At 39.8% G+C, this 21,765-nt stretch overlaps 1 protein-coding gene across 1 annotated transcript; it reads right to left on the bottom strand.

Annotated features, from left to right (window-relative positions):
* Nucleotides 1-1,296: 1,296 nt before the first annotated feature.
* dcn (decorin) lies at nucleotides 1,297-21,443 on the bottom strand. The gene is made up of 8 exons (XM_006780766.3): nucleotides 21,263-21,443; nucleotides 13,262-13,479; nucleotides 8,433-8,545; nucleotides 7,155-7,368; nucleotides 5,899-6,012; nucleotides 5,587-5,680; nucleotides 4,132-4,270; nucleotides 1,297-2,753 (listed from the first exon to the last, which is right to left on the bottom strand). The coding sequence occupies exons 2-8, from the start codon at nucleotides 13,458-13,460 to the stop codon at nucleotides 2,553-2,555; spliced, it is 1,074 nt and encodes a 357-aa protein (XP_006780829.1). The 5' UTR covers nucleotides 13,461-13,479; nucleotides 21,263-21,443; the 3' UTR covers nucleotides 1,297-2,552.
* Nucleotides 21,444-21,765: the final 322 nt, after the last annotated feature.

Raw genomic sequence — 21,765 nt, 5'->3', positions numbered from 1 at the left:
ATATATCTCATGGGAGTCCAGTTTCTTTTTTCTTCAACCTAAATATTCCCATTAAAGTCTCCCAAATGACTCCTTGACTATAAATCTCCGATGGCTCACAGGCCAGAAATGTTTCTTCTGCAAATACTGTTTTTTTCATCCCGGACCACAAAACCCATCAAAATGAGTTAGAGCCTGCTGGGGTAGCTCGAAGCAAATTAATCTACCATAAGTTAGATTTCTAAGGCTCTTTGCAGCCTTCACCACAGTGTTTTCACTCACCTTGGGATCTGGATGTTGTGTGATGGTGATTATAGAGCTCCGTTATCAAACCTGGTAACCTGTGTGAAGTGTACGTGATGTGTTTGTGTCTGAGCTCTGGTTTCCTCTGAAGAATCAAACACACCGCACAGGAGACGTTATGGTGATTGCACTGTGTAGTATTTGCAGTTTGGATTTTTAACCTATCCCTGCTGTAATAGGGCAAGAGGCTGGGTGCACTCTGGACACAACATTTGCAGCATACATGTAAATATAAACGGTGCAACAGTCGACTGATGATCTGCTCAAAGTGTCTTGTTGGGAATGTCTTCAACCCCCGGAACCATACACAGCATAAGTAAATGTAGAAAATAAACTAAAACACCTATTACATACCCTACTGGTAATATATTGTACCAGTGAGTAACACAGTATACTTAACAGTTCAAAATCACTGTTTTAATGAAAAGCGCTGTTTTAATTTGATGTAATAAGTCACTAAAACCCACCTGATTCTGTCATGATATGTTGAGCTCTTGCAGGCCTGTATACTATAATTAAAATAATTAAAACTGTAGAGAAGTACAGTTTTGATGGTGTGACTCACTTACTGTTGCCAGATGGCAAGAAAGCATTGATGTTTAGCGCGAGCAGATAAAGGCTGCGATAAAAGTGAAAGCAATCGATGACTTTTAAATAATCGAAAGTGAAACATAGTTAAACCTAGATCGCTTATTAGTCTGGTTTTATTCTGAAATGCAGTCAGCTGAAATAATGAAATTGAAATTTTTAGTGTTTGGGTGCACGTGTTTTTCATTTGATAACTCATCGCGCTTTCAAAGCACATTTCCAGTCTTTGCCACGGTTCTCTCTCAATGACATGCCTCCTGTTAGCATTCGAATTTGATGTGAATTTATGTTCTATGTAAGTGAAGACTTCTCGTGTTTAGTACGTTCTCTTGATCATTTGTGCTATCCAGTGACCTTGGAGCTAACTCTCCATTCACACCAAAGATAATAATGCTAATTCTGGTCATTGTAACCATTGAAAACTGCTACTGTTTCCACTAGTATTTTTATTTTGTTCATGACAACTTAGCTGGAGCCCCTGCTCCGAAAAAAAGAGGAACACGTTTGTTGCTGATATATTAAGTCTGAGCTATGGTAAGTGCTTGTGCATTTAAGCAATGAGAGGTTTTTATACAGCATTTATATACAGCATCTATACATACAACATTCACACCAATATGGTTGCTGCTTGCATGTCAGTCTACATAGACCCTCCAACTTCCAACAAAAAGAATAAAAAATAAAAATAAAGGGAAGGTAAACATGAAGTAGATACATACACGCATTAACACGACAATAAAGAAAGCATCAGGTTCAAGTTGAAAGGAAAAATTAAGAGCATGCATATAAATCTTTGGGCATGGCTTCTGTTTAAAACATATATGATTTATTCTACATTTAACAAGCTATTTTCACCTTGTTTTATGGGAAGCACACACTTGGAACAGAACAGGAGATGGAATGTGATGGAGAAAATATATAAAAAGATCCGGAGCTAAAACAACATAGAAGGAAGCACAAGATATCACAAAGCAAATGAAATCACTGCTGCTTTTATCTCTACTTGGATTGAGAACAATTCAAATAGACACTCTGTGTTCTTGAAATGCAGCTTGGTAATATTACACTTTGAAGTCTATTCCTAGTACACAGGCAATATCTACTACATTCTAGTATACCGGTTGTTAAAGGTATTGTAAAACACAAGTTAACCCATTGCTGCCTGCTCTACAGGCCAGCTAATTCATACAATGCTACAGGTCTAAAAGGTGATTAAATTGAGATTTCCACTGAGTGAGATTTTTTTGTTGTTGTTGGGGTTTTTTTTTTGGTTTGGTTTCATCTTTTAATTTGTTGTCCACTGAATAAATTGCACATATTATACACATTAATATGTTACAGCACTTATGTGAACATATATGCAATATTAATGCTTGCGTAACTGGTCCCGTGAATGATGTGCCCTGTGCACAAAAGCGTCACCGTAGTGTGCTAGTATTTGCAGTAAGCTGTGGGTACTATCGTTGCACAAACCTTGAAGCTGAATATTGAATCTGATATGTTGTGTTTGAGGTCCACAGAGTTTTGAAATGAGTATGCGAATTAACTGTATCATCATTTGTGGAAAGGCAGTGTTGGTAGGGAGTCAGTGTTGTGGGGCTGTTGTCAAACACTCACACATACAAAACTCTCACACACTCATTTACAAACACACACTTCCTTGCAGTGGCATGTAGGACGCTCTACTTCTTCCTGTAGTTGCCGAGCTGGATAGCGGAGCGGTCAAAGACACAGCGGAAGGTGACTGGCTGAACTTCCCAGTAAGGCACGGGGTTGCTGAACAGGCTGATGCCAGAGTACATGGCCTTCTTGGTGTTGAAGCCGGGAGGACAGAAGTCCTCTGTTCCCACAGCAGCAATCTTGTTGGCATGAAGGTAGACCACCTAGAGCAGGGATTAAAATAATAACAACATTCGGTCACCGAACGTGCATGGCAATAATTTGGCTTTTCCAGAATAAAGCAGATTAAGAGGAAAATAATATGTCTCAAAATGAATGATAGCAACAATCAAGCCAGGCTGTTTTTCCTTCTCTCTTCAGAATGTTTAACTAAAAACAGTGGAGAAAAGGACTGCATACATGCCAATCAAGTGGTGTGTGAAAAATATGGAGAACTCAGGAAAATGACAAAGCTGCTAGTATAATGTTAATTACAGACTTCAGAGTCACCCTGCTAAATATGTCATCATATACAATGGAAAAGTCAAAAGACAGAACAAAAAGCATGAAAGAGACTCCTATAAATAATTTCTTTGTATGTGGCACCTTTTGTAAACATCTGGTTTCACTAAAAACAATATTGTTGTCCACCTTTCTTTGTTTTTTTAAATATTGCAGTGTAGATATTCTTACAGTTGCAATAAAACCTTCTGTTATGCAACTTCTATCAGTCCACATCGGCTGATACATTTCTGCTCATTCTATTGGTAAATCTCATAGAGGGTGTGCTATTTAATGTGCTCCAGCATGCTTACAGTTGCTGCTGCCTCTGCAAGTTTCTCCTTCTCATACTGTATCTGATCGTCATTTAATTATTGCCATGCCACTTTGGGCTTTCCACAGACTTGCGTGGGATGTCCAGGAACAGGAATTGCAGATGAATCACACAATATCCTTTTTGACTCAGAGAATGGAAGTGTCCCAATCTGTGCTGGAAGTAAAGGATTTGTGCAGACTGTGCATAGTTTGCAAATTTTGAAAGTTATATCAACAATCTGGTTCATTTCTTCCAAAAGTCTGGGATGTTTGCTCAACATTCACAGAAAAAGGTAGTTTGTAATCTAATACTTTTTGATCTATTGAGAAATTCAGGGAATTACCTTAAATGAAGGAGCCTTGTGAGATAAGATTGAAGCAGTAGTTCCACTGTTTGAGATGCCAAACTAAATGTTAAATGGCCCGTCTACTTTCCCCCTACTCTCCAGATCAGATTGTATCAGTATAAGCTACCAACAGTCAATAAACAAACAAAAAATGAATCCATATGGCTTGAGTTATGAAAGCCTTGGCTGACTTGTAATCGAGCATTGTTAACCTAAACAACCCAAATGAAAAAACGCAGCAAAGTAAACTTTTTCAGCATGGTTTACATCAAAGAAAAGGAGCTGTGTGTGATCAAACCATAAGAGAATGAGAAACATAACTACAGCTGGAAATAAGTGGTTGCAATAACAACCTTCCTTTGATTAAGATGTGTATTGAAAACTGGATTGTTAACACAAGAAGTGCCATAATCCTAACGTTAATCAGATGATTATGTACCTGGATGTACTTATGGTCGGGCAGGCCAGGAGGAACGCTGGTCAGAGCATTGTTGTCAAGGTGCAGCTCTCGCAGGTGGGGTGTGTTAGCCAATGTGCCGTTTTCCACAGAGCTGATCTGATTGTAGCTCAGACCCAGCCTGCAAGAAAAATCAGGAAGTAGAAAAAAGTAGTACATTGCAAACTAAGCCAGTGACATTCACTCCAAAGTCCTCAATAGCTAATAAAATGAGCTGAAAGGAAGTGAGAGCGATTTACCAGAGGAAACTCGCATGCAGGAAAATATCCACACCTGCTGCAGAGCCCAGAATCTCCCACTCACTTACTTCATTATGAGAGAATGGAAAACAAAAAGCATCTTATGCTCCTCTTCACTCAGCTTCTGCATCAAAGTGTTCTTTGTTCTGGTTTGGTATGCCATCCCTGGCATAATCTGAGCAGTGATCTTATAAACACGTTCTAGTCAAATTTATGAGCAAACCATTTATTTTGATTATCCAGAAACCACTGTTTAGGCTTTAGGTTTTTCCAGACAGAAAATTGCTTAAACAGTAACACTGCAGCTAGTTTTCCAGGTCAACAAGCCAAACCAAAGAGTGGAAACACAATTCTAAAAGGTAACTCATTCAGAAAGGTACATTATCATAAATTATGAGCCACAAGCTTAGACTTCAGCCTGCTGTACAAATGTCTGGTAGCTCTGTATGATATCAGGGATAGCAGATATTCTTGATGTAGTACTCATGTCAGGAATAGAGCTGCACTCATAGGAGCCACGCCCACCAGCTGTCCAAACCTTTTTGAGTGGCAACCAATCAGAAAAAGGCTGCCTAAAGGGAGCGGCAATGATGCAAAAGTGACTGCAGAGAAATGTGAGAAATGGGACAAAATGTGTACATTCAGAGCTGAAGCTGACAAATTCAGATGACCTAGGATTAATGGAAAAAAGTGCGTGTCTTAAGAGGCTTACTTCAGTCTCCAGTGAACCTCCCCAGACTGTTCTTCTTTATGTACTGCAGAAAAACCTAGCTCTGCAAAACTCAACCAACTCCAAACCATAGGAGATTGAGTGGCCCACTCACTCGGCTCCCTTCTGACTGCACTCCAGCCTGTCTGCAAGCGACTGCAGGCACCCTCAGCTTAATTATCATTCAATTACAAACCCCATAATAAACTTTTTCCGTCTTACACGTAAATATGTGCCAGTGCTCTACTCTTAAATCCATTTGGGCATCTGCATTTTTTTTAAAATTCAGGACTCTGGATAGTCATGTTTTTCTCCTTTTTTCTAAGTATAAAGCATTAAATCAGAGTACTACAACTACTCACAGCCATGTAGCTGCAAGTGGTTAATACTGCATTGAAGAAGTGGGACCACTTCTTCAATTTGCATTTTAAGCAAAGCTCAAAATGGAAAGGAAATCACAGTTTAAAATGATAAACATATGCATATTACTTTGCCAGGCTATTTAGGCCTTTGAGCTTATCAGCTGTCAGCTTGGTGATTTTGTTTCCATCCAGGTGAAGCTCAGAGAGAGAGCTGGGCAGACCTGCGAATCCACAAGACAATAGATGCACATCAAAAACCAAGTGGTATTAAGAGGTAGCAACTTCTATGACTTCTTCAATCTTTTGTGACAGAAAAAAAAGCAAGAAGAGGATATTTCTAGTCTAGGAATATGCAGTATTCCTTCTTTCTTTTCTTTTTCCAGCCGCATGCAAAAATCTTCTTTTAGGAGTTATTTGTGGTAATAGATGAGAGCAATACCTTTGGGGACCTCTGTGATGTTAGTGTCTGCAATGCGAATGTAAGACACCCTTTTCAGGTCAGCAAAAGCACCGGCCTCAATTCCTGCAGTTTTCAGAGGATTGGATCCAAGCTCTGAAAAAAAAAAAAAGATGGAATTGAGGACACATGACGAAAAAAGAGAAATGGATCCCAAATTAGTTCCTCCCTGGATGTGTTACGGGAACAACGGGGGCTGACTAATGAAATCGTTTTGTTGTTGTTGTGCAAGAGAATAGTTCTGTTTGCACACTCATCTTTCTCCATGCCAGATTTCCTGGTTTGTCACAGACGGAGAATTGTTCTCATACCACTTTCACTGTATTTCAGCTGATTGAATCCACACGCTGGCTTTAGTTTAATCAGTGACACACTGATACTTTATTTGTGGGACAGGGGATTTTAAGAGTTAGATATGAGTTATCAAAGTGAGGAGGAAATTAATGGGACAATTCACAGCAAGTTTTGGTGTTAGTTGCCCAGATTTGGAGATTTCAGTAGTGAAAATCTCCTTAATCTTGCAAATATAGTGAAGATAAACAACACCTGCCTTTTAGTGTTCCAGTACATTTTAATCATAATGATATTGTTATTATTACAGCAGAAGAATTTATAATTGAACCTAAACACCAAATTCTAAGCTATAAAAACTGTAAGCTCAGATGTGTTGGTATTTTAGGAGAACGCAGGGAGTTTTGTTACATTTGTATGATGGTAGGGGCTCTGTCTTATCTTGCTTGTAGGCTTCACTATGCTGAACAACTTTGCGATTTCATGTATGAAATTTGCACAAGCGTGCAATCAGCTAACATTAGAACCGAGCCAAGGGAAAAGCACAGATCCTTCTGCAGAGAATATTCAGAAGAATGGAGACACTATCTCCAAAATTTGGATCAACTCATAGCAAAACAATCTAGATGGATAAACAGCAGTACAGCTCATTGCCCAAATATGCACATTTGTTTTGTAAACTGTACATTTCAGCAAAAGAAGTGGGGGTTGTATTTTAAGACACAATAGAGAATACATTAACAGGTCACACACAAAACATTAAATCAACCTTCCCAGGGGCCGTCAAGCCACCAGCTGCATACTCGGTGTGTTTACATGAGCAAGTTTGCTTCTTTTCAAATGAAAATCAGACCTGCTAGCTATTCCTGTGTATGTAATTACTTAAGGGAAGAGCAAAAGAATATCTATAAATATAATGTAGTAACTATATCAGTAAATTTTTATACCCATGACGATGACATGGGACATGCCCTGGAAAGAGGCCTTTTTAATCTTGGTGATCTCATTCTCATGGATGCGAAGCTCCTGCAGGCTCTTTGGCATGTTAGCCGGCATTTCCTTTAGCAAGTTCTTTGACAGGTACAGGCGCTGCAGCTTGGTCAGAGGGCTGAAGGCCTTGGGGTGGATGATAGTGAGTTTGTTGTTCACGAGGATCAGAGCCTGTAAGAGGGAATACAAGGGAAATAAGATGATACTCTTGACTGTAAAATGTTTTTATTGCTGCCTAGTGTCTATAATAGTGTTAAAGTTAATTAAAAAATGCATGAAATGATGAGTTCAAGGCATTAACAGCAACATTTCAGTCTAGAAAATACAGCAGCAGTGTTTCACATCCAGATCACTGTTTGATATTTATTTATATGGAATTTGAACATTTATTTGAAACTTTACACCTTGGTGGCTTCTAGTTTTTCCACTGAGAAACTTTCATGGCTATATGCACCATAGGACTGTGAAAGAAATCGTACTTTCCGAATAAAACCGCAACAAAAACAAAAGATATTTTGAACCCAGCAGATGTTGTGGTGGTGGGTGTTATTCCTAATGCATTTTCAGAGGAATCTCACTCCTGCTGTTGCCCTCTCTTGGAGCAGACATGAAGCAATATGTGGTATGTGGACCAATCCCCTTGTGAGGCCAGTTACATTACATTGGAAACAGCTCTGGCTGTCAGACTGAGGCATTTATTGCGAGAAGGAAAGCTATGAGAGTTCAGAGGTGTAAGGCCCCCATGGACTGGGGGACTGTGAGAGGGGCAGTCGTGGTATTTACTATTTGTATAGGGAAATGGAGGTGGTGCTTTATGGAGGTGGAGGATCTATCCAACATCAAAAAATTGATTTAATACAAGACTCCGGCTTCCTCCCACCGTCCAAAGACATGCAGTTTGTGGGGTTAGGTTAATTGATTAATCCAAATTGCCCATAGGTGTGAATGCGGGAGTGAATGTGAGTGCGAATGGTTGTCTGTCTGTGTGTTAGCCCTGTGACAGACTGGCGACCTGTCCAGGGTGTACCCCGCCTCTCGCCCTAAGACAGCTGGGATAGGCGGAAGCAAATGGATGGATGGATGGACAAGATGTTTCCCAGTGTGGATAATCAAGTTTTATGTTGAAAGACAGCTGTGGTGAGTTTTATAGTTACATAACTTCAGACATTATATAATGTTGGGAATAACAAATGGTTCATGGTCACGCGACCCTGTGAAAGCGAATGATTTCTTACGTGTAGTCCTTTAAGGTTCTTGAAGTCATTTTCCTTGATCTCAGTGATCTTGTTGTTCTGCAGGTCCAGCAGGGTGGTGTCATCTGGAATATCCTCAGGGACAGCCTTCAGGCCTAAAGGAGGCGATTTCAATAAGAACCTGATTAACTGCATGTGTGGTTATGACAGTCAGCAGCATACAAGTGCAATAAATCCATCAGAATGATGGATGGTGGAGTTTGAAGTAAGGCGGTGACAGTGGTGGTTCAGGTGCTGAGAGGTTAACCACACTCTGACCCCAAGAGGAAATGGATACAAAACGGTTACCCGCTATTCTTCCCTGGTTTCTGTCCGCCTTTGTCCGACTGTGTGAAAATGTGTAGTGTGTATTTGTGGAACTTTGTGCTGTTGCCAGAGGCGACGTGTGCTCAGCATGAGCTGCAGGAAAGACAGTTTGGACGCAGATGTTTGAATTTGATGTCTTGAGTTACTTGTCTTCATCCTGGGAAGGAGGATTTTTTTTTTGTCAGGTAACGTGTGGATTTTTAAATTGGTTTTTTTTGAGCATCACTCAGTTTTTTTTTGATAGTGTGGATGATTCGAAAAGCTTATTTCGATGTTTCAAAGCAATAAACAAAAACAGGTGTAGCTGATTTGATGATTTGTTTTTAATTTGAACAGCCAAGAAAAACTAATTTTTCACAATTTCACACATTTCATTTTTAGTTCCTTTAAACTTACAAATCCACATGTGATAACTGTTGTGTGTTTGTCTGGCTGATTGAGTAAAATTTTTGTGCCTTGCAGTGTTACTGAATAAAGCCTCTCCATGATGTCTGTTGAATACTGGCTTGGGAATATCTAACATTACAGGACGGTGCTTTGACTTTAAGATCTTAAGAACAGATATTCCAAAGGGACAGAAAAACTATTTGATGTGCTGCGAGGCACACATGGTGGAAATGGACCTTGAAACAAATTTCCTTTGGCATTAATGCAACCGCATACCTGGACACTGCGGTCACATGAAATCCTTTTGCTTGGACTTTAGAGCGGCACGTCATGAGCAAATTAAAAAAAAGGCATTTGATGTGAAAGACAGTTTTCAAAAAAGTTGAATGAAGACACCTAGGAGATTTTTATGCTTCTGTGGTGATACAAAAAACATACGGCGACAAAAAAGGTTGCACTCTGTTTCTCCACTCCATACGTTTGTCTTGACAAATTTTGGCTCAATAACTTGTGACTACTTCTGTTTGGCTCACCCAAACATTATTTCCTGCTGGTTTGTTTTTCTGTCAGCTTTTCCAACTTGGCAGTGCATGACACATTAACACAGCAGTTTGTGGTCATCATTACAGCACTGCACTGTATAGCTCTAGTCTTACACACACACCTTTTATTATTCCTTTCTAAGAAGTCAAAATATCTCTGCTTCCATGGGCCTGAAACGCTTTTCTATTGTAAAAGCAACAATTTTGTAGAAAGCCAGCTGGAAAAACTTTCAAAAGGATGTGTTTGTGGTTTCTAATAGAAGCAAAAAAAAATACAGCATATATATTAATATGTCAGGCAAATGAGAACTGCTGAAAAATATGGCCTTAACCTAGTTTCCAACATCTGTCATCTGCCTCAACTAGACACTATTTATTACAATTTACAGTCAACTATCTGGTGACAAATACAGCTTAATAAGTACTCCATGTAACTGGAGGTTTAGAAGAAAAATGGGTGGAACATGTGGTGCTGACTATCCAGCAAAATACATGGTTTTATGACGGCATGTTTCATCTGCAGATTCATTTATCATAATACGAGTGTCAAATTAATTTAATCAAATATTTAACTTAAAACTTGACTAAAAAGAAATGTTTTCTATTTGAGTGTGAATAATGATTTGACATCTCATGTGTGGAAAAAAAAATCTCGCAAGAAACTCAAAAACATTCAAGATAAAGGGTGTTGTGCAATAATCATGCAATCTGATGCGATTCAAAGTAGTTGAGCCATAAATGACCTGAATATGAACTCCATAAGGCCCAACAAATGCGTTGTTTTCTGGACACGAAGTTTGGATTAATTAATGTTCTCCATGTGATGTCATGCACTCTTTGTTGGAGAGCTGTCTGCCCTTTGGTATGTGATACAATCACTGGTTGCTAGGGACAAATCTGTATCCCTGGACTGGTTAGTAGTGATTCCTGAAGGTTGCTGGCTTTCTCATGGGTGAAATCAGTTGGCGTGGTTGTCTGTAGTTTTTCATGTTGGTCTGCAAATACTCGCTGCCTAGCTGCCTTAAAAATAAAATCTGAGCCTCGGCACTGCAGCCAAAACATTTCAAAAGTTAAAGCTTTAACTTTGAAGGCAAACGGTCTTCATTTCTGGTTAGTTTTCACAGTTTCACTACAGCTTGGACAGTAGCTGGCCAGTAGACAACTTTATTACCTCCATTCATACTATGAGTGCACCAATATGCTAGCGACCAAAGCAAGTGACAAAACAAGGACGTTTTGGTCAACTAGCTTGGGAATAAACATTTTCCCCTAGGAGCAGGTGGTTACTGGAGGGTCTCTGATCTTTCTCTAAGCCTGTGTGACTGGAGACTTTAAGTTAACCTCATGTGGTTAAAGAACTGTAGCCAAGCTGTCAAATGTACTGCGAATGCAAAGCTTGAAAGAAAAACGCCTCATTACACAAAAGCAAATGTGTAATGTTAAAAAATGTTTAAAATTACAGCATAAATTAACTGAATGTTTCATTTCTTAGTTTTCATCTGTTAGCAATCGGGAAATGAGCAAGAAAAAACTGGGCTTCGAGTCTTGTCCTCACTTCACTCATCACTCAGTTTTATATCAGAGTGATTACAATCTCAAGTGCATGATTGCTTTGGAGTAGACTGGACTAATTTGGAGCCTTACAAAGAATTAATGGCACTATTTATGAAATTTCCTGTCGTTTTCTGGAACTGTGTCTGGGAAGGATGAGTTGTCACAGAACCAAATGGCTCTTGGGAAGTTTGGGACTTTTTTGGGTTGTTCAGAAGGGTATGATGCTCAGGTTGCTCACTTTATACCATCATATATTTTTTAAAAGACAATTAGCTTCACAGGTTTAATGGGGGATTGCGCCATTTTATTACTTGTAATGGAAAAAGAAAAGCTGTTCTGCAGCCTGTCAGCAAAACCTCTATCTCACAGATATAATCACAACTTTTGACCCTTACACCGGTTTTCCCCCCGAATGTTTTAACTGTCATCGTGCCAGCAGCAATCAGCCTCACTGAGAAAAATCCAAATCTCTGAGTTCTTTCAGACATTTTATGGCCAGACTTGTGTGTGTCCAAACACATGCAATGTTTATTCCTGTGTGTATCTGAGCATTTGAATGTCTATTGTGGATGTGCCAGCAGATCTGCGGAGCAGATGGGGGTTCTGGAAAATAGTGCTGATACAAGAGTGGAGACTAGAGTTGCATCTTTGGGGAAAGTGCTGCTGCTCACTGCCCCTCTTGGAGTAATGACATAATGGAACTGGTCTCTGTGTTTGTGACTGCCTGTCTGTCCCTTAACCGTTTGAGTCACCTGCTCGTATTTGTTTGCCTGTCTCCTTATGCTTCTTTTCCAGAATCTGAAACATCTTTTGTTTGTTTAAGCGATGTCTGTCTACTCCTCATCCTGGTATCCTCCATTAGTGACACTCCTCCCTGTCCTCCTCCTCCTTGAAGCTCATACTTTCCAAACAAAAACAGGGCCAAAGAATTGTCAAACCAAACTGCCTAGTCAAGCACTTTTACATAATAACCAAATATAAATGAGGTCAGGGACTTTTGTGTGTTGGATTCTGAAAGATGACTGAACCTTTTGTGTATGCCATACATGAGATTAGACAAACATGGCAGATGAGGTCCAAACAAAGAAGATGACTATTGAGTAAATTGTTGTGAGTGTGATGAATGGAAAACCCAACTAATAGTAGTTCTAACCTTGGTAAATAAACCATGTAAACTTATAGAAGCACTTTTTGGTTAATTTAAGGTACTAGAATATATTTATGAAGTCCAAGTTAACCTTTAATCTCCGCTGCGATTAAAGAAAAGCTGTTATCCAGAAAAAGAAGATAATCTTGTTGTTACTGGAAATGAAATAAGACTTGCAGCATCTGGAAGCATTTAATGTATCAAAACAAGTTCTCTGGAGAACTGTGCAAGAATGAGTAACACAATACACCCTTCCAATGACCCTTTGGGTTTGGGTGGAGCGAGGAAGCAACTTCTTTCAGGCTCTTAACTCCTTCCCCCATAAAGAACATTTGGTGATCGCTCCAGTACCCTTAATGATGAGTTTTCACACCTCTATATATGAATTAAGATGTGGTTTGGCAACTAATAGGGTAGCCCTAGTGAACTGTACAGGGAGAAATAACCATCACTACCTGATGCACACCCAATCTTTTTTTTAGGAAGCAGGAAATATGACAGAAAAGAGAAGCTATGGTTACCCCTAGTAGGTGTCTGAGGGGGAAAAGAGTTAAAAAATGTAATGCCATGAATGGTACAGTGGAACAAGCTGAGTCTAGAACAGGACTGCAAATGAAGGACTGAATGAAGAAAACATTTCTTCTCACAAATGTTTAGGAATTAGGCCCTAAAATAGATGTTAGCTGTGCTCAAGCAAACCCAAAAGAAACATGCAAAGCATATCTTTACAGGTGATGGAGTTCTGTTTGTCTATATATACTGAAACCTGCAGATTTTGGACTTTAACCATGGATAATTCTCATATTGTTTAATCAGTGCTAGAAAACAAGTCTACACAACCATATAAACCATCACTGGGAAGTGTATTGCCTTACCAAGGTCAGAGCACTGGATCACACGCAAGTGGCACTGGCATCTGAAGGGGCATTTAGGGCCCTCCACGGGGGGCAATGGGGGCTGAGTAACAGGGTCCCCTGACCCCTCATCCATCATGAAGTCTAAGAAGCCAGACTGGCGAAAGGGCAGAGCCCAGCAGGCGGTGACCAGGAGCAGAGAGAGACAGGCAGACCTCATGGTGCTGATAGTAGGGAGCCTGAAATGACACAGAAGGTTTTGGGTGGATACACTTTGAATATAGTCTTTTAGTTTAGAAAATAAGTTTAGAAAATACCAAATTCTGTTGAATTGGATGCTGTTGAATGCTGCAATAAGTCAAAAGTAGACAAAAGAATGCAGTTTATAAGAAAAAGAATAAGAAATGTAGAAGTAAAAACCCCTTTAGTTTAAAGAGATTAGTGAGGGTCATCCGACTGAGGGTTCCCTTATAGATACTGTTAAAAATAACAATCATATAAAATAATATATTTTTATTTTCATATTTTTTTTTATTTTCTTTTACATTGTTACAATCCAAGTGTCAGCCTTATTGTGACCATGGTCAAGTTTGCATTTCTACTGTTACTGCTGGAACTAGAGAAGGCTTAACATTTAAACATTTATAGAATGAGATATACAATACAAATGAAATGAAAGATTTCCTTTATCTGTCCTTTTGGCACCTAATTTTCAGTCTATAAAAGAAAATCATCCACTTATCCCCTTCTTACATAGAGCCTTTGTGTAATCCATGTGGATTCCTGGGTACCTTTACACCTACACCATATCAACATCCTATCCCAGCATAAACATGGCCCACGTAGCCTTTCATATTCACACGATGATACCTCCCAGTCCACTCTAGAAAAAACATCCAGTAGTGCTCCATGCTTCTCCTCCTGTATCACCAATACAGCAAACCACTGCAGAATTGTCAGTATTTCTGTAGGTTGTATTGCAAACTTTGCTGAAATTATGAGGTGTATAAGGTGAACAGGAACAGGAGACAATATAGTCTCTTTCATACCAATTCAGACAGAGCACTACCCAAACTCACACCGAGTCCTGCCTGTCAGATAGTCTACCGACATTTCCTGTATCTTCTCATGATAAATTCACTTGGAAAATCAAAGAAGGTGATCCTGTTGCTATCTAGATGAGAGTATGCTTTCTGCAGCACATACTGCAGATGTCTGCATGATCCATTCCCAGATTTGGTCTATATGCAAACTACAGAGGGTCAAGAGATGTTTTCATGAGCAGCATCAAGTGGGCCAAGACATTTGCTTTCTCCAGCCTGCCCACTGGTCGTCTGTCTGTTGTGCTTTGGCAGAGTTTCTGAGTTCCCTCCTCTATGAACGCTTACATTTTCAACTTAACCTTCAGCTCCACCCTATCCCTAGACATGAAGACTTCATCTTTTCATTAAGCATTTCTTTCAATGACCAAAGGATTGTTCATAAATCAACATGAAATCCTGTTTGGGGAGATAGTGTGGTCACAAAATTGAATGTGTTCTGTGATGCTGCCAGCAAAACTGTTAATGTCCTGTCCATGAGGTGAACCAAGTACTCTGGTTCCAGTATGTAGCATCAAAGAAGTCCTGGATTACCTCTACAGGCTCATTTTCCATTCATTTTTACCTTTTCATTAAGCATGTTTCATATTTTTTGCACCTGTTTCTTTTATTAAATAACCATTTTAGCTAACAGCTGCTTGCGTTTTTACAGTAATTCAAAGAAGATGCATGACAAGAAATTTCATGGTAGCAGCTGTATATCATATTTAATGAGTTATAACGATCGTTTGCTTGTCGAACATTTCATCTTCTGTATGGGTCTATATCTACAGTACAAGTGGAGTCGCTGGGAGAATCCTACTTCCTTTTTTTTCTATTTCTAAAGATAACCTCACACACACACACATGCATGCAGAGTCTCAAAGACCCAGCAATCTGCTTGTCATCCTTAAAGCCAAACGGTCCTCCTTCCCTCGTGGTGCCACAATAATTGAAGGGCGCTTTTGAGCCACAGCTGCTAACAAACAATTTTGGAGCTGCTGGTCTGCAGCCGACCTTGACCTGAGCATCATGACCAGGATGATGAAACTTAACAAAAACCATCAGCTGGCCAGGGTTAAAAGCGACTCCGAGGTTGCTTATATGGCCTCTGAGCACACATAGGATGTTAGTGGCCCATATGTTTATTTTATTGAGTTTTTTGTGTGTGACTGGGTTCATGTTAAGGTCTTCTCAAGTGTGGATGAAACAAAAAGTTTGTTTTAATGTGTGTTAACACAGGTGCCTGTGTTGGTTTTTTGTACTGTAGTATTTTTTCTACTCTATTATTAAGCATGTCACAGTGAAAATACTAGACTTTTGCTTAAACTATTTTGTAAGCTTTTAAGAGCGTGTTTGTGAGAATGGGAGTGAAAGTGAGTGCTGACGTAGTGCAAATCCTGGTTAAGGTTGTGTCGGGTCATGGGGATCACGGCTCAAAGTGACTCTCAACATGAGCCGTAATTATAGTCTCTGTCCACAAAACAGCCACCGATTTGACACACTGTACAGCTTCAGTGGTTACAGTGCTTGCATACAGTGTGACCAAGCTTGAAATCACATCCATTCAGAGGGGAATCAAGTTCGATAGGTTCGTTTCTGCCTCTTAACTTTCCTTGTTTTGCTATGAAGTGCAAAAACCAGAAACCCCCCCAAAACAAAGCAGCTGATTCTATAGGTTGGAAATGAGAAACTGGAATTGTGTCACATGATCATGTGTTTGATGTCCAGATTCAACTTTCTGTGCTTTAAAAACATGTTGCATTTGTTTTACTTGAATGTGTTGAATGAAAAAGCTCTGGTCTCAGCAAACATCTGATCCAGAGGACAAGTTGTTCCAGTCTTCCAAGGGCTGCGTAATCTTGGCTGTGTTAGGCTCTCATATCTAATCAAAGCAGAAAATTCAATCCAATAAAAACCTCGTCTATGAAACTGAATGCAGTGTTCTTTTATTTTGTTGGATTTTGGGATGTAAGGCACTCGTAGGCCAGTATTATGAGTATTATGAGCCAGTGGATGCCAGATCATACGGTACCAAAATAACTATAACCAACATCATGTTGTGCTGTTGACACAGTATCTATAACAAAGTATCTATGTCAAATTGGATGGACCTGTTTTGCATGATAATTCATTTGCTAAAGCATTATAGTTTAACTATTTGAAGCCACTTTGCAAATCTTTTCAGTGAACTACTGATATTGTAAACTCCTTACATCTGGCACATTTCAGAGGCTGAAAACTCAAATTAATCAGCAAAACCAGGTTTGTTTAACAGAACAGAACAGAAATGGGCACACATAACCAAGGACTACTGAACCTTATCTGTCTGCTTTGACCTCTGGGCAAAAACACACAACTAGATATACATGAACATGCTCACTGGTGAAGAATTTCAGTTTCCCTGCCATCAATCTGTCAGACGGTGTCCATAAACACATCTTTTAATGGAAGCCAGACATGCAAAAGGAAGAACGAGATGAGAGCAATCTCAAACTGAGCTCTGTTAGCCTTTAACCGCTGCAGCAATACTGCAAACACAAAGCTTACTGCTTACTACTTCATGAGTTATATTCAGATTTAGGAGTTGCTGATGATGAGAGTAAAATTATTTGAAACAAACCCAAGAAAACTAAAACTAAAAGCTTTTCAGACAGAGATTGTTGTTTGGGACGTTAACTAAGAAATTGGAACCATAGCTTCAGAAAAAACTTTAAGTGGTATTAGCATTATTAAGTTAGGCGTTTTTGGATCAAGAGGTGTAGAAATTTATAAACTAGTAACTAGTAACTAAAAATTTTGGTCACCCAAAGTCTTTCTGTAAGCATTAATGTTTGCTCTAAAAACCCACAGACACAATGAAAAAGTTAAAATTAAACCTGCTGCACCCCAGGCATTGGTTCCTTAATTACCAGCCTGCTCAGATGCATCTACAGGCCCCGAAGGATTGGCCTGCGAATCTGAAATATGGCTTCTCAAACAACCCAAAGGGCTGTCAGCCCTGAACAGCATGCAGGAACATGACTTGACCCTGCAAAACTCCAGATCACGCTAGTGTTAGCATTTCTAATTCCCTCTAAGAAGATACAGCTTTCTGTTACAGGATAAATGTGATTCACTTTATCACTTCCAGTTTTACAGAGGACGCCACCAAGCTGGAGATACAAACATAACACTAGAAAATTTTATCATTTTGTTCCTAAAATGCAGAAAACATCTTTTATTTCTATTAAAATAAAAACAAAAAAACCCAACTTTAATATATTTTTTTAGTGATTTAATGTTTGTAAAATCTCCAAATTACATTTCAAATTAAACGTACATGAAAGTGTGAACAAATAGTAACCGCATTAAAACATCTTCCAAACCTCCCTGTTTGAGCTTTCAGGTCAGAGTGGCTTTATTCGAGGAACATGACGAATATTGTTGATGGTGTGGCTGTATGCCAGCTTGGAAGGTGACAATGAGAAATTCTTTGTTGACAAAAAGTGGACAGAAACTAATTGGCAAAAGCTGCTAGACAAAAGGTTTCCTGTTATTGAGCTATGAAGCAAACACTTGCACTTTAAAAAACAAATGCATGTTTGAGAAACAGGGCTGCAAAAAATGTCATCATCAGTAGAACAAACATTAGCATGTGCAGAAGTGATATATAGCCAGTCATTGGAACCTAACTTGAGAAATATGTTTGGCTTTATACTGAGATTTAAAACACACTTGGATCAAGATACTGGTGTAGTAGCAATTTTTAATCGTCGTATCTTACTGCACTGAGACAACTGATGGTTTAACGACTTCCAAAGACTTTGAAAGGGCTTCCAGTGATCATCAAAGGCTTCTCAAAGCATTGACCAAAGAATCAAACTAGGTATAACAATGTGAAAGCTCGGGCAGCTGTGAAAAGCTTTAATCGATAAGGTTACCATTTAACAATATTTTCTTACGTATCTGAAACCTGGGATTCATCAGTTCATGTCTGATGAAAAAAAGGGGGAGGGAGGGTTTGACATTTCCTGTGGCGGTGGCATCCTTGTCAGTTCTCCTGTCTTCAACTTTTGTCTCATCTCCCTTCCCTCCCTCCACTCTCCCCCAAAACTGGCCTCAGCATTACTAATGAATCCCAGACAGGAAACAGAGCCTGCAAGAGGGAGTAAAGCAATTTTCCCTTCTATGCTTCGTCACTTTCGATCGACCAAAGTGCAACAGCAGAACAGAAACAGATTCGAGCTTTAAACACCACAGTGCTTTAATTTGAACAAATCAAACCATGATGAACCAATCACCATAAAGCAGACGCTAACTGCCACTCTCGACCCTTGTCTGCTACCTCGCTCCTCTCCTCTTAACTCTCCACAGGCCTGCTCCTGACTTAGCAGAGTGTCTGCAGGCCATGAATCACTGGAAGGTATTTACAAGGCCACAGGACATTTAAAACACATGTGGCCCCTTTAACCTATCAGCAAATGAATATGTTTCCCCCTCCCACATGATTGCACAAACACATACGTTTGATTGATGACTATGATAAAATTACTGAGAACTTTTAATTCAGCACTTACCCAACAAGTCAGTGGTCATTACAGTCAACGAATTTCTGATACATATTTGGGGGATTTTGGGAGGGAGAACATGAACATCCAAAAATATGCACAGACACTGCCAACAAACAATGTCAGTGTCAACGAGTTCTCTAAAATTAATATGAGTAAAGCCAAATCAGTCTTTCCTTCCGTGTATATCTGCATGATGGGATGTTTTAGGCTCCAAGAAAAACCCAAGGGTTTTTCACCACTATGATTTAAAGTAGTTTCTTCATAGAGAAACTAAAAGTTTCAGACTAAAAAATATAACTGAAAGAACTTCTTGGGTCTTAAAACCTTGCCTGGCGTTTGGAATCAAAGTATGAGAAAGCCAGTGAGTGGTTAAACCACATTTCAGCTGTTCCATGTGAAGAGCTGTCAACCTGCCATCAGCCTCAGTCCCATTATCAAACGTCTGTGCTGTACAGACGTGGACAAACTGCCCAACCTTCTCCACCTTTCTTCTCTTTCCATCTCCTCCTCCCATTTTGTGCTCTCTTCCTTCCTTCCCAAGCCTTTCTCTCATAGCTTTTGGTATTTTCTTTCTCTGTCTGACCCCTTAACTTTGGCCAGAAGGACTGACATGTGGAACTTTCTGGTATTCCAACACAAACAGGGGGAAAATACTTCAAAGCTGATGTCCATTCAAGTTCCATTGTTCTTTTCCTTTTTTTGACCCAAACAATTGAATTCCAAATGGAAAAAAAAAATGCCGTCCAGCTTTTAGTTTAAAATCTGGTATTTCTGGTTTCTGGTTCAAACTTTAAACAGCTGCTTAGCCCAAGAAACTATGATCTGGAGGAGAACTTTTATTGCTCTGGGTGTATTTTAGCACAATGTGTATGCCTCTTTTTGGCTTCGATTCTATTCTAAGTGACATTTTTCTTTCTGTGTTGTTTCTAAGTTTTCCTCAGTTTTACTCCATTCCATTGAGTGTCATTCAGTGCAGCTGAGCCTTATTAAGTTTTTTTCCCTGCTGGCAAAGAAAGGATGTAATGAGTTAGCTCAGAGTTGTGTGGTGGCTTGCCGGGAAATCTTCAGACCTCTTTGATAGAGGAAGCTGTACCATTACAGGATTAATGGTGCTGTGTGTTGCCAGGTAAAGGGTTTTTTTCATCTCCTCCTTTTTCATCTCCTCTTCTCACTTTAAGTTGCCCCTAGCAATTTGGGCGCTGCTCTGCTTCTGTGAAAACACAGTTGCAAATGCCACGGCGGACAGAGGAGGTATGTACTGAAAGGAAACAGGCTCACTGAGCAGACAGATAAGGGATTGGGGTTAAAATGGCCTGAAATGAGTCACTGAAATGGAAAGTGTGAGAAGCACCAGAAACAACCTTTCCAATCAACATCTTGACATGCAGTAATGGGCTGAATAAACACAAAGAAATCCTCATTGTTGTCGTTTCAACTTTTTTTCTCCACTCATTTACTTGTAGACTGGCCAATACGCCACAGGGGAAGGAAAAAAAGAGAGAAAAAGAAAGCTAAACAAAGAGAGAGGGAGAGGGAAAAATGAATGCAACAAATCAGAATCTTTTCCACTGACGTTAGCAAATAATGACAAAAAGAATTAACCAAGTTAAGGAGGAAGAAAGCCCAAGTTTTCTCCCTTTTCCTCTCTTAAGTCCTTCCATAAGCATTGCAAATCTGATTCTATTGCCATGTAAAAATACAACACATTTGAATAATCCCCTGACATATGGGTTACATCTAAACAGTCAACAAATAAGTGGCCAAACACTTCTCTGGTCAGCTGCCACAAAAACCAACAAATTAGAAATGCAAGTTAAAACTGTAAAGTGAGAGAACTTCAGACAGTCCTCACTGGTGGTTACTTTGGAGATCAAATACGGGGAAAAAAATAATACATTTTTGGCAGACGAGCGAGGTACTGGTATCAACAGCACTACCACACCCCCTTCCCTAGTCGCTGCTTTCAGAGCTGTATGGAGATTGGACTGGGAATGATTAAAGTCTCATCACAAAGCCAACAGTGCTGTGGGAACAAGGCTTGGCAACAAATCTGGAATATATACAACACACACATGCACACAGATGCAAAATTAAGTATGAAAGGAGGCACACTTAAACCCACTTTGCCTCACATGTAGACACATGTTTAGAAAATAACATCGTCAGCAAATAATGTCAGTTTTATATAATGGATAAAGAGATGTTCCTAATTCATCCCTATATGTGTAAGCAAGCCATTAAATGATACAAAATTCTGAAGAGTTATCTCAAAACTATTCTCAAACTAAACAAATCTGTTCACAGTCAAGCCTAAGTCGTTGTTCTTGAGCTAAGATCCCTCATTCATTCTCAGATTTTCATCCTTTATCAGAGTTAAAAGCTTAACCTACCTGTTCTCAGTGGAAGCTAGGCAAAGAGAGTGGTTGAGATGAGCTTGACTCCCAAAATCCAGTCGAGCAGGGGGATGAGACTGTGAAGTGGCTGAGAGGGCCTATGGGGTAATTGGACTCGGAGCGCATGCAGCCAAGATCAAGCAGGTGTGCTCTGTCACAACAAGGGGAGGGGAGAGAGAGAGAGAGAGAGGGTGAGAGAGGAAAAGAGTAGCAGGAGGGAAAGGGGAGTGAGACAGAAAGGGGGAGGGGTCCAACTGCGGAGCTCCTCTCAGGACCGAAACAATTGGTGGAGAACTTCCTTCGTGCTCGTGTGCTCCAAAAACAGCTGGGAATGGAGAAGGGAGGAAGGAAAAAATGGAGAGAGAAAAAGAGGGCGAGCAGACAGAAAGGAAGAAAGAAGGGAAGATAGAAAGAGAAAGAGGCAGAGTCGAATTAAAGGCGGTAAGCAGGGATTCGTCTGGAAGCAAACTACTGAGACATCTGGTAATGATAGGTCCTCT

Source organism: Neolamprologus brichardi, chromosome 17, assembly GCF_056152115.1.
Source record: "Neolamprologus brichardi isolate AB-2024 chromosome 17, ASM5615211v1, whole genome shotgun sequence".
Taxonomy (NCBI): domain Eukaryota; kingdom Metazoa; phylum Chordata; class Actinopteri; order Cichliformes; family Cichlidae; genus Neolamprologus; species Neolamprologus brichardi.
This window is presented reverse-complemented; position numbering and strand designations above follow the sequence as displayed.

Coding starts and splice junctions, on each gene's coding strand:
- dcn (XM_006780766.3), bottom strand. CDS start 13,460: ATGAGGTCTGCCTGTCTCTCTCTGCTCCTGGTCACCGCCTGCTGGGCT. Junction 6,013..7,154: donor GTCCCATGTCATCGTCATGG/GTATAAAAATTT, acceptor TTTTTTTTTCAG/AGCTTGGATCCAATCCTCTG. Junction 2,754..4,131: donor CCGACCATAAGTACATCCAG/GTACATAATCAT, acceptor TCCCTGCTCTAG/GTGGTCTACCTTCATGCCAA.